Below are 13320 nucleotides of genomic sequence, written 5' to 3'. Positions count from 1 at the left end.
ATTTTATTAGGTAAAGGTTGCTGCAACTCTTTCATGATCTTGCCAGAAACCTATATTTGATTTGTTACCATTAATTATAATTAAGCAAATAATCTTTTTGTAATTTTTTGGTGTTGTTACTAGACTCCTAAAAAGAGTCTACTGATGTTTGTTTAAGGGAGAAAAAGTGGAGAGCAAGCCATATCAAAATAAATTTTTATTCTTTCTCTTTTCAGACTTTTAAGAAGAAGCCGGACCACTTCCCATTTTTTTTTAAGTGTATCTTGAAAGCAGCATTAGCTGAAACTGATGGTGAATTTTCACTCCATGAACAGACGGTCTTACTGCTTTTTCTTGACCATTGCTTCAATAGTTTGGTAATTCTGCTTTATCTTTTGGGAAAACTTTCACATCCTCTTGTTTTTTAAGTGGAACATAAATGAAATTACTTGTATAGCCAACTCTTCATCCATGGTAGCAGGGATGGAGGATAATGCCAAAGCTTCATTTTGGCCACTTCTCAGTAAAAACATTTTAGAACAGCCATTCACTTTTAAAATAGATTTGGGCTGGATCTCCTTTTTTCTGTCTTGACTCTTAAGGAAAGTGGTAATTAGAACTGAAATTCTCCAAAGGTAGAACAGCAAAGAATCTAGCCAGTATGAACTTTGAGTAATGAGATCTGTGCCACAGTTGCCCACAGAAACTAGCTTTATTACTTTTCAGACATCCTTCATGCACAGGCTCTCAGGTCAGCAGGAGAGTTTTGTTTTGAGTTGACCAGTTAGGGGCAGTTGTGGATGATCTCTGAAAATCTCTTGGGTGTGTATGACATATTTTCATCCCTCATAAGAGTATCTTCAAAAGAATTAAATATTTACAGTAATTAATACTTCTTTTGCACTTCTCTACTGTGGTTAAGTGAAGGTCTGTACCTATTTATTTAAAAATATGTGCTTCTGAAATGATTGTGCTTTCAACCCATGCAGGACCCCAAAGCTGGGGGTTCTTTCTTAAGACTGGATGTTGATAGATGGATGGTTATTACTTGTTGTAGGTACCACCTCACATGAATCTTGTAAAGGCATTTTTTAAAAAATGCCTTTACAAAAAATAATCTTAAAAAAAAAAAAAAAGATGTGTGAAGCCCCCAGTAGATGCCACTATTACCACCTTAACATTTACTGAACTACACAATGCAAATGTAAATATAGACAGGACACTTTATCAGAAATTGAATTAAAAAAAAAAGATTTTTATTTTTAGAAAATCTTTAAAAAAAAGATTTTTATTTAGAATTAGTAGTTTGGTGCTAGGTTTGGTTAACTTAGAAGCTAGTTTATTATTAAAATACTTCATTTGGGGGCATTCGGGTGGCTCAGTGGGTTAAGCCTCTGCCTTTGGCTCAGGTCGTGGTCTCAGAGTCCTGGGATCGAGCCCCGCATTGGGCTCTCCGCTCAGCCGGGAGTCTGCTTCCCTCTCTCTCTCTCTCTGCCTGCCTCTCTGCTTACTTGTGATCTCTCTCTCTCTTTGTGTCAAATAAACAAAATCTTTAAAAAAAAAAAAAAAAACTTCACTTTTTTTCAGTATGCCATCAGTTTATTACTTGAGGTAGTTAGGTCTGTGAAGTAGCTAAAAACACTGAATTGGCTGAAACTGAATCATGGTTCCTAGGGAAAATACAGGGTTAGGTCCCTATGAGCCTATGATCACAGCATTTTCATCAGTTGATCAATACATAAACTTGTTTTATGTGTTTCTGTTTAAAGACATTTTATGTAATAATGTTGATTTATTAACCTTGAAGTCATGGCCAACAGCACTATAACTGAAGTCTAAACAAACCTTATTTACCACAGGTATTTTCTCCATAAGATATAACACAGCCTTCTTGGAACTGTGGAACACTAACCAGCACTTTGAGCCCTTAATATGAAATATTAAAATATCATTAATTTGAAAGTATTGGTGGTATATTTTCACCCCAGGACTTAAAAAAGGTGTAGTTATTCCTTATGTAAATATTTATTTATTTTATTAGTTAATCTATTTATTTTTTTTTTTCCAAAGATTTTATTTATTTATTTGACAGACAGAGATCACAAGTAGGCAGACAGGCAGGCAGAGAGAGAGAGAGAGAAGCAGGCTTCCTGCTGAGCAGAGAGCCCGATACGGGGCTCGATCCCAGGACCCCGAGATCATGACCCGAGCCGAAGGCAGCGGCCCAACCCACTGAGCCACCCAGGCTACTTCCTTATGTAAATATTTAAATTAAAATACTGGTGTGCTTATAAATTTTTCTTTGTGCCTTAAACAGGAAGTAGACTTGATAAGAAGTCAAGTACAGCAGCTTATCTCCCTCCCAATGTGGATGGGCTTACAGCCTGTAAGTACCTAATTTCAGAAACTTATGGGTATATGTATTATGTAAGTGGAAAATGCAGTTTAAGACAATGTAGCTTTAATATGGATATAAAATGGTAACTAAAAATCCCCTTTCCTGCTTAGAAAATATGTTTAATTTACTATGCATTAACTTATCATACATGTAGTTTTTTTAAATTTTAGTTTTTATGTATGAGCTAGGAGATCTTTCACTTAATGTCATTATTATGAGGTAAAATAAGGTAGTATCTGTTGAGCTCCTAAAAAAGGGTTAATTTAGCAAAATGTGGTTGTTATTCATGTGTGTCTTTGGGTGAGACTAAATATAGACTTGAATTTTTTATTTCCTTAGATTAGAATGTACACACAGTTAAAGGAGGTCTAGATCATATTTAATATTAATGACTTCCTCTTTTCTTACCTCAAATCCTTATTGGATCGTATGTGTCACTATGAAAACCAAATTAATTGTGATCTTGGGGAATAAAGTTATAACTATCAAATTTCAGGATAAATAATAAATTTACTGAAAATTCCACTTCTTGCATATGGGGTTTTTGCGCATACCCAAATATGCAGGCTTATTCACAAGTACCAGTTGATGGTGATAAAAACAGACATAAATAATGCTAAGTTAAAACTGATAAGTGCCATTAGAAAGAATATAGTTGTGTGGACATTTCTTTGTTTACATGTGACCGCTGTTTCTATGTTCAGTGTTTCAGACTCATTTTTCAGATTTCAGTGATTATACTAATTAGTGTTAATGCTTTAATTTTTCAAACTTAAATCCTTAATTTTAGAAATAGGAAAGAAATTTAATTGATTATTGAGCTTAAGACCTTGACAAGAAAAGGCAGTTTTTATTATTTTTTTGTATTATTAGCAATTATTAAAATTGAATGGTTTTTTAAAATAGAGTTATTAGTTTCATAGTTTTCAGATTTTATCATGTTGCTTTCAGGTTTAATTCCGTAGTATCCACATCTTAGAAAATTAGCTAATAGTGGATCTAATTTTTATCCTTGTAAACTTTAAAGTTACTGGTGATTTAATATCACATTATTCTTTCAGGCACGATTGGAATTAGAATTAAAAAAGACACCTAAGCTAAGAAAATTCTGGAACTTGATTAAAAAGAACGATGAAAAGATGGATCCAGAAGCAAGAGAACAGTATGTTCCCAAAGCTTATTCCTTGTTGGTTTGTTACGCTGTTTTGAGTCTTAGATGATATTGACTGATTTGTTGTTTCCTTTATAAGGCTGAACCAAATAATTAAGAAGTGCTTTTACTGTCGTATTTTTCATAAAGATGTGAAGGGAAAACCAGAACATCAGCATGTTATTCTTCTTTCTCCTCTGTCTGCCCCAGTGATAAGTATATCACTGATCTTCTGTCTGTCTGTTGACCATAGTTTGTCTCTCATGGATGGCTCTCGATTTTCTCCACAATCTTCAGGCTGTCAATCCAACCTTTCTTTGTTTTTCTTACTCTCACACACTTAACAATGACTTTTATACACTCTAACCATCATGCTTTCCTTCAACAAATAGTGAATATTTATATTTTTCCAGGTACTATTCTAGATACAGGGGATATAGCAGAGAACAAAGTGGAAGTAATTCTTGCTCTATGGAACTTACATTCTATTTGGGAAAGACAGCAGCAAACAGATCAATTATGTAGTGTTTTAGATGGTGATACATGCTGCGGAGAAAAATAAATCAGGTATAAGGATTAAAGAAGCAAGTGAGTGTTATGGATTCTTTTAATAGTAATATTTATAATCATTTGGGTAAATCTGGCAGCAAGTATTTATTTCAACAAAGTGCTATTAGTAGGACACTGGGAACTGCGTGCTTTAAGAGCTCTCTCTCTCTCCTCTCTTTCTCTCTCTCAGGCTAACTGGCTAACTGTGACCTTGCCTTTCTACGTGATGGCTGCAGCCGCACTCCGTGTTCTGTTTCCATCTTTTATTCTTTTCCACTCACTCCACTCCTTTTTCTTTGCTTATGTAAATATGCCAAAGATTCCCTTCCCTTGGACCTAGGATAACTTTCTAGCCCTAGCTTATTTTTTCTTCCACTTAGGAGAGTGCTCTGTACATGTGTAGCTAACTAATAATGAAAGCCGTGAGTATGGGTGAGATGATTTAGTCAGATACATAAACCCTGAAAAGAGGGTTGAGGACAAAAAGAAGTGAAACCTGGAGTTACGCTGGTGGCTACCGAAAATGGGAAGAACTGTAAAAAGCTGCGTGCCAGAGAAATGAGTTTGGGTGAAAGGGAGTGAGAGCTATACGGACAGGATATTATTAGGGTCAGAGTAGGAAAATTCCTTCTTTAATTTCCAACTCTAGCCTCATCTCTCACAGTGCCTTTCCACCCAACAGCCTCTTGATTGAACTAATCACATGGCATCTGTATTGACTACTCTTTTTTTTTTTTTTTAACCCGCTCTTACCATTACCTCAATATGATTTAACCATAAATCTCTGTGGCCCTGTCTTCTCTGCTTCCAGTCTTCATGTAACTCTTTGCTGTGTACACTTGGCCCTTGAACAGCACGGAGGTTGGGGTACCAGTATCCCCCACCATACAGTCAGAAGTCCACATATAATTTGTGACTTCCCAAAAACCTAACTGCTAATTCCCCGCTGTTGACCAGAAGGTTTACTAATAACAGTCAGTGAACACATATTTTGTATACTTTATTACATACTGTACTCTTAAAGGAAGATAGAGAATAGAAAATGTTAAGAAAATCCTAAGGAAGAGAAAATGTATTCACAGTCCTATAGTGTATTAATTGGAAAATAATCTGCATGTAAGTAGACCTATACAGTTCAAACCCCTGCTATTGAAGGATCTGTTCTGTTTGCCATGAACTCCATTTCGGCTTAAGTAATCATTGTTCTTCCTCCTAACCTTGCCCTTCTAGCCAATTTCTCTTAATTCCTCCAGACAGTAGGGCTTGGAATATTCCAGTCCTTTGACTAGCAATTTATATCCCATCCATCAGTCCTATTGGATCATCTTTTGTCCTCTTTCTTCTTTCTTGCTTTTCACACTGCTGTTGTCTTATTCAGGCCTTCATAGCTTCTGATTAAAGCACTACAATAAATTCCTATTTGGTGTTTCTTCCAGCTTTCCCACAACAATGAGCCTAACAAGCCATCTCCATAGAAAATTTTGTTTTGCTTGCCATATTCCTATTCACAAGTTTTCAATGGTTTCCTGGTTCCCTAGGATAAACTCTGAAGTCCTTGCAGTGACATTCAGAAACCCCCAACTATTTTTTGCGACTCCCCCAAATCCTTGTCCCTGTCTGTTCTTTGTTTTTTAAACTTTGCTTCCCTAAGTACCTTTTCCCCTCCATTCCACTTAATTGTAGGCTAACCTAAGCACTTCTAGATGGACTACTTTAGGCCACAGTGCTTTCTTCTTCTGAATTCCAAAAACATGCTGTGTGTTCTTTAATTGCAATGCCAGCTATTCGTGTAATGGTTAGAATATGTGTAGTTATTTAGAAAAAAGATTCTGCAGTCACACTTAACTAGGCTCCACACTCACTTGCTGTGTAACTGGGCAAGGTAACCTCACCTCTTTCAGCACCAGTGTGAAATTGGGACAGTTAGTAGTACCTATCTCAAGGACCATTGTCAGCATTACATGAGATCATTCATATGAAGTACTAAATGCAGCTCAGATCCTGACACACTAAGTGCTCAATTAATGTCTGCCAGTCTTATTAATTACGTGCTGGTCTGTGTTACCGATTATCTTTAAATTATAATACTTGTCATTTCAAATACATTTTGGTCATTCCTCCTTTATATTTCCAGTAGGACTGGCATAATCATTTGCAGCTGCCCAGTACATGATGAATATTTGCTGATTGATTGGTATATAGTGCATCTTAAATTAGTAATGAGTAGAATATTGTTTTTTAAACCAACATTTAATTTTTAGACATTGTAATATTCTATGTGATATTTCAAACATATTAAAGTATAAAACTGCTTATTTTATTTTAACTATATACTTAAACATTAAATTTTGAACCTTAAGGGCAGACTATAAATGAAATTTTGGAAACCCCTTTCTTGTTCTGACCTTTAAATCACAAGTGAGAACTTTGACAGAAAGAGAAAGGGGTGTTTCTTAGCTGGCTTATTACACCAGTAATAAGCAGCTGTGTGTTCAAATTATGGTCCCAATTTCAGAGAAAAATGGAACATTTGAACAGTGTTAGAAAGGCTCCTTTGACATTTAAAGTTTACTTTTGAAATAATTATTTTTCAAAAATAATTTGGTCAATGTTACTCTCTGATTTTAGAGCCTATCAAGAAAGAAGATTTCTTTCACAACTCATACAGAAGTTTATCTCTGTGCTGAAATCAGTGCCTCTTTCTGGTAACTATCTTCTCTTACTTCATTTGTGAAGTTGTCATTTAGGTATCCCGACAGTATTTCCTGGTCTGCAGTCTAAAACCTGCTCTTAGAATAGTTTTAAATCATAATGACAACATGTCTGTCCTCCCCTTTTCGTGAATATTACCAGTCTGAGTATTGTGACTGCCTTAGGAGTTCACATATTTTTAAAGGTATCTGCATGATTATTGAAATAATTATTTAGCAGATATTTTTTGAGTTTGCTTGCTAGACCTAGGTCCTGAGCAAGGTGCTAGAATACAGTGGTGAACAAGACAGTAACAGAGCCACGTGGCATTTACAATATGGTCCTAAATAGTGTTTTTAAACAACATCAAATACTGTTTGGAGGGGAAAGAATTATTTTTGAGGTATGAGGTACAAGACAAAATAGGAAAGATTTCCTTCCAACATGGCCTCCATTTATTGATGAAACAAATATATGTTGTATAGACTGTATACTTAAAAATATACCATGGTTATACTATATTTGTGTGTGTGTGTGTGTGTGTGTGAGAGAGAGATAATGCCTGTATACTCGGGGGGGGTGGGGTGGGTAATTACATTATCCTGAGTTTGCAAGATCTTTATAAGCATTTAGTGAATGTACATAGAATATTTTTTACTTAATAAAGGTGTATATATGCTATGTAAGATATGTCATTGGTTAATAAAGTTTTATTTTCTAAGTGGGATATAATCTAAGAGCAGCTCTATAGGTGTATCATATGTATTTTTGCATCAGAGATTGTAGGTTTTTTAAAACTAAAATACAACAGGATTACTTACAAATATTGACCTTCCAAGTAGTATTTTACAACTGAAAATCATATCTATAATTCAGCGAGTAGTAGATACTAATGCTGTTCATCAGCTATACCTGATTTGAGACATAAGATTACTCCCACCATTGGTGTAAAGAAAAAATTATCATATGCTAATAATCTAAGTCACTTAATATTAGTTTTTTTTTAAATTTATTTATTAGACAGAGAGCACAAGTAAGTAGAGCAGCAGGCAGAAGGGGAGAGAGAAGCAGGTTATCTGCTGAGCAGGGAGCCTGATACAGGCCTTGATCCCAGGACCCTGGAATCATGACCAGGGCGGAAAGCAACCACTTAACCAACTGAGCCACCCAGGCACCCCAATATTAGTATTTTTAAGTGTTTCAGTTAAGTGGCTTAAATCTAGAAGGAAAACTTAGATATATTTTTTGGAGCACAAAAGGTATTAATGAGTACTTGGAGCTACTAATGCCTGTAATAATTAAAGTCATAAAAATTGACATCTCTATAGAATGTTAATTTTGGGGCATCAGCAAGGTTTGAAAATCAAGTAACAACAGCAACATGGGACCTGCAGTAATTTTAACAATCTGCAAACCACCAGCTATTACCATTGCTTATTGCCAGAAAAGAAAATTTCTTAGATTGACCTTGAGTTTTAATCAAAATTTGTTAACTCTTTGGCAGCTGAACCAACAAGATGATTAAAGAAGTGTGCCAGTTCAGAGAGTAAAGGTGGACAGATTATCTAGTTAAAAAACAGAAAACTGGCTTTTAAAAAATAAGGATTATAGCTTCATTTCACAGGCTCATGAAAAACAGCATATCCATATTAGTTATTATTAAGGAAGTCTTTGTAGTTGAGCTGTCAGGACTGCTGTCAGAAGAAAGGGGAAAAAACCCCAACAGTGTACATAAGAAGCAAATGATAAGGATATCTCGGTGTCTGAAATTGGAATGACAAGGTTTCTGCTGTAAACAGCATGCCTAGTAGGGCCTACATACATAAAAATATGCAGCTTTATTCATCAGAGCTCAGAAGTTGAGTGTCAAGTATCATGTTCTAATTTTAATTTTAAATAGGACGTTGCCGGTAATTTTCTCAAAACTGAAAATAAAAATACAGAGTACAGAGTTTGCTCACTTTTTCAATTTTGGACAAAAATATTTTTCTTTGACAGTAACAAGAAAAAGGAGCAGAGGACTAAATTGAATGAATTTAATTTTTAAGTTGCTTCTTTAAATTCTTTAGTTTCAACAGCTATATGACTAGACTGTGTCTCAGAAAACCTGAGTTTCAGTTCTAACGAGTCATTATTTTGTTCTACACTTTTACGAGGTCATTTTCTCTGGTTTTCACTTTCTTACCTGAAAAATGAAGAGCTAGAATATGCATTCTCTATGGTCTTTTCCAGGTGTGAAACTTTATGGTTATGTTATTTCATAGTCTGGATTTGGAGCATATGTTAGCGAGAAAAGTTCTACTTAATATTTCCATATATTAGTCACAAAAATATTCGCATTTCTTTCCTTAGATGAAGCCTTCCAATTTTCTGTATAGTACAAATAAATTAAATACATGGATTTATTTAAGCATTCATAGGTTAAATCTAGGCACTGGGGTTAGTCGCTGCTGGGAGTCCTTAGACTAAGCAATAGTGGGGACTCTGGAATTTTTTCCTTTTTAACTGACAGAATCTTGAGATGCCTGGGTGGCTCAGTTGGTTAAGCGGCTGCCTTCAGCTCAGGTCATGATCCCAGGGTCCTGAGATCAAGTCCCGCATCAGGCTCCTTTCTCAGTGGGGAGCCTGCTTCTCTCTCTGCCTCTGCCTGCCTCTTGTGATCCTCTCTCTCTCTCTCTCTCTGTGTGTCTCTCTCTCTCACAAATAAATAAATAAATCTTTAATTGACAGAATCTTGGTAGGATGATTATCTGGTAAAATGGTAGACTATTACCTGGCATTATGAAAAAAAAAAAAAACTTTTTAAAGGTTTGTCATGTCATGAGGTTGTAATTATTTAAAAATAGAAGTAAATGTTTTATAAAAATAGTACATTAATAGTCATGAATAGCATAAAATAAGGTAATGGTTTAAAAATATTTCATTGCTCTGTCATTGATGTTTTATTGTTAAATACTAACATATATATATATATATATATATATATACATACACACACACACAGAGGGGAAAAAAACTCATTTAACAGTTGTCCCTTTAATTAGTTTGGTGTGTACCTTTCCTGCCCATTTTCTTTGCATTCTAAAGGTATCTATGTCTGCATGTACACACACACATATATATGTGTGTGTTTATGTATATGAGAGAACTAGAAGTTTAGTGTGTGAAGACAAGAAGGAAAGTGGGTCAAAAACTGATTTAAACTGCCTTTTTTTTTTTTTTAAGATTTTATTTATTTACTTGACAGAGGGAGACATAGCAAGAGAGGTAACACAAGCGGGGGGAGTGGGAGAGGGAGAAGCAGGCTTCCCGCTGAGCAGGGAGCCTGATGTGGGGCTCCATCTCAGGACCCTGAGATCATGACCCAAGCTGAAGGCAGACGCTTAACAACTGAGCCACCCAGGCGCCCCTTAAATTGCCTTTTTAGTTCTGTTTTTTTTAGACTGCCTTTTTAGTTTTTGTATCACTTGGTTTTTTCAAATCTAGTCATTTAGTACAGGTCTTTTTTTATGACTAATTATTACAGACATTAGTAGGTCTAAACACTTCAAAAATATTTTTGCAAACCTGACTTTTTAAATGTGTTTCTGACCCAAGATAGGTTTTTTGTTGTCTTATATTTGTAGAGCTAAACATAAGGGTAAGGCCCACCTTTTTTGAAATATAGGTGGGGTCCTTACACAGGATCATGATCCTGTCCTGTAAGAGACACATGACAGTTTCAGTAACTAAATAATTGCCAGTTAAGGATTTAGTACATTGAATGGCCTAAATAAGAAGATTCTAACCTGTTTTCTGTGTTATGTCTAGAGCCAGTCACTATGGACAAAGTTCATTACTGTGAAAGATTCATTGAACTTATGATTGACCTAGAGGTAAGAAATGGGCAGTGGCTTTTCTGTTACATCATCTTTAAGGGGGCAAGATTAATCATATAACTATATGAAATATTTCTTCATTACTGGCCTTAGTTTTTTTTACCCATTTCTAGGTGTAACAGAGAGAGGAAAGTCAAACGCAGTTGGCCCTTGAGGTTTTCAGATAGCTGTCAGATGGCTATTGTTTGTAGAAAAAACTACTATATAGTGTAGTTATTAAACATGAGTCTAGCAATAGCATTTTATTTTTTATCATATTTTAATACCCTATCATAGAGGGTCTTGGTTTTGGCTTTAGTTTTTTTTCCCCCATCACAGAGTTTTAATAGTGGCTGAAGTTAGGGGGTTTTGTCCATCTCTTTAATAATCTCACTTTTCTAAATGTGCCTAAATATTGTTGATGAAAAAAGGTATAGCTGCTATTGTCAATTTTTTTAATTAAGATTCTTAAAGAAGATTTCATGTTACTAGGTGCAAGATTTTGACAGAAAGTTCAGATGCAGAGTTGGTGTAATTCAGATTGAATTCATTTCCTTTCCTTTCCCTCTTTACTGCAGGAAATTGAAAGAAAATCCTTTGTGTTCATTTCTTATCTGGAGAGAGAGGGTGGTTTCTTGACATAAGGATTAGAGTATTGGACTGGCAGCCATTCATGAGATCTTTATTCAGATTCTAGTTCTGCCAGCAACTAATTTATAACCTCTAAGGATCTTGATAACCTCATCTATAAAATGAGGATATTTGGCTAGATTAGTGGTTTTCACACTGATATCAGTATCTCGGCATTTTCTTGCTGACTGTCATAAGAGGGATATGGGAAGAAGATACGGGGAAAGAAGTCTCCACATAACCCCTTATCCCCAGTCTCTTTTCTTTCAGAGTAGTACCATTTTTAAATTTATACACAATACATATTGGGATTTCATATAGGATTTTGCTTGAAAACTACTGGCCTGTATATCGGTGAAATTTCTTCCAGTATTGGATTTTATTTTTAAACATTGCCACTGAGTTTACTTACAGCACTGACCAGACCCCTTGCTTTGTGACCGTGACTTTTCAAGACTAGAGGGAACCTTATATGTGATTGACGCTTATGAACCAAATAGTAGATCTTTATCTCTAGCTGCAGAGAACATGCAGACTTACTGCTATAGTATTTATTTTTTCTAGGCCCTACTTCCCACAAGGCGCTGGTTTAATACCATCCTGGATGACTCCCACCTTTTGGTTCACTGTTACCTTTCCAATCTTGTTCATAGGGAAGAGGATGGCCATCTTTTTTCCCAGGTGAGCATTGCTATATCTGAACTGTCACATAGTTTTCATTTCTAAATTGACCTTTTTTTTGCCATGCAACTAAGAATACCAGTGGATGATATAAAGGAAAGTTTGCTAAATATTGAATTGAATAATGTAACTTCCTCATTAGTCATTTTAAAGTAAAATCAAGTCTTAATATAGAAAATGAATGAATGAGACCTTTTGTTAATCATATGTGATTTTATTATTGAACTGAATTATGATCTTGGCAATAATAGTAATCACTGTGGAATTGAATAGATAATGAGCATTAATTTCAAGAGAACTATGCCCTAATCTCATGGCTGTCTTTCCATAACATGATGGTGACAGAGACAGTTGATAGCATGGAAGTGCTCATTTGCTACCTTGGGTAGAAAGAAGTATTAGTGTTTCACCTTGTTTCACATCTCTTTTTCAGAAGGAAAGTCTTCTAACAAACTTTTAACCTTACGTTTCAATGAGATCATACTTGGAGATACAATTTTTGTGTGTTTACATTTTCTTTCAGGAATTCTTTTATTTTTTCATTTTTTTTCCAATTTATTTTAGAGAGAGTGTACAAGCTAGGGGAGAGGAAAAGAAAGAATCTCAAAAAGACTCCCCACTGAGTGCAGAGTCCCACTTGGGGCTCAATCTCACGATCCTGAGAACATGACCTGAAGCGAAAACCAGGAGTCGGATGCTTAACCGACTGCAGTACCCAGGCGCCCCCAAAATTCTTTTATCTTGTATCTATGTTTTTTCTCATTCTCTTATTGAATTTCTATCCAGTGATTTGCCACATACAACATACTAAAATTCTCGTATCTGATCTTCCATAGATTAAAATTAAGAATAATAAAGATCTGGGGTGAATGCAGCCAGTAGATTCTTGATGCCATTGCTATGAAGGGAGAGCAGGCCTTCATCAGCAGCAGTAACTAGGCCAAAGAAAGGGTTTGGTGGCCATGGAGACTGATGAGAGGAAACAGTATCTTAACTTTCCTCACCTTGCTATTTTTCCCTAATAGAAGCAGAACCATACTTTATTCTTATACAAATAACACATTTGGATATGTTCTGAAGTGTTTGTTGCAGTGTTTATATTCCATAGTTTTTCAGCACCTCTGAGAAGTTATATGGACTTGTTATTCTTTATAATAGCTTTTGTTTGTGGTTTCTTGTTCTTATGTTCACACAGTTTAGTAATGTAATTGTATCCTTTCAGCTTTTGGACATGCTTAAGTTCTATACTGGTTTTGAGATTAACGACCAGACTGGAAATGCTCTGACAGAGAATGAGATGACCACAATTCACTATGACAGAATTACTTCTCTACAGGTAACTTGCAATTCAGCATAACCTATGCTTCTGCTGTTTCTGTTTTCTT

At 35.4% G+C, this 13320-nt stretch overlaps 1 protein-coding gene across 1 annotated transcript in view; it reads left to right on the top strand.

The window, feature by feature from the left end:
- AQR (aquarius intron-binding spliceosomal factor) overlaps window positions 1–13320 on the top strand; it is a 93695-nt gene that overhangs the window by 16995 nt on the left and 63380 nt on the right. Inside the window, exons 6-12 of the mRNA XM_032343217.1 lie at window positions 216–356; window positions 2297–2365; window positions 3439–3539; window positions 6705–6781; window positions 10578–10642; window positions 11819–11935; window positions 13158–13271. Of these exons, the coding sequence (XP_032199108.1) occupies window positions 216–356; window positions 2297–2365; window positions 3439–3539; window positions 6705–6781; window positions 10578–10642; window positions 11819–11935; window positions 13158–13271 (684 nt within the window). The remainder of the gene's footprint in view (window positions 1–215; window positions 357–2296; window positions 2366–3438; window positions 3540–6704; window positions 6782–10577; window positions 10643–11818; window positions 11936–13157; window positions 13272–13320) is intronic.

The sequence above is a fragment of the Mustela erminea genome, chromosome 5 (assembly GCF_009829155.1).
Source record: "Mustela erminea isolate mMusErm1 chromosome 5, mMusErm1.Pri, whole genome shotgun sequence".
Classification (NCBI taxonomy): domain Eukaryota; kingdom Metazoa; phylum Chordata; class Mammalia; order Carnivora; family Mustelidae; genus Mustela; species Mustela erminea.
The sequence above is the reverse complement of the archived record's forward strand: the minus strand, read 5'-3'. Positions and strand labels throughout refer to the sequence as shown.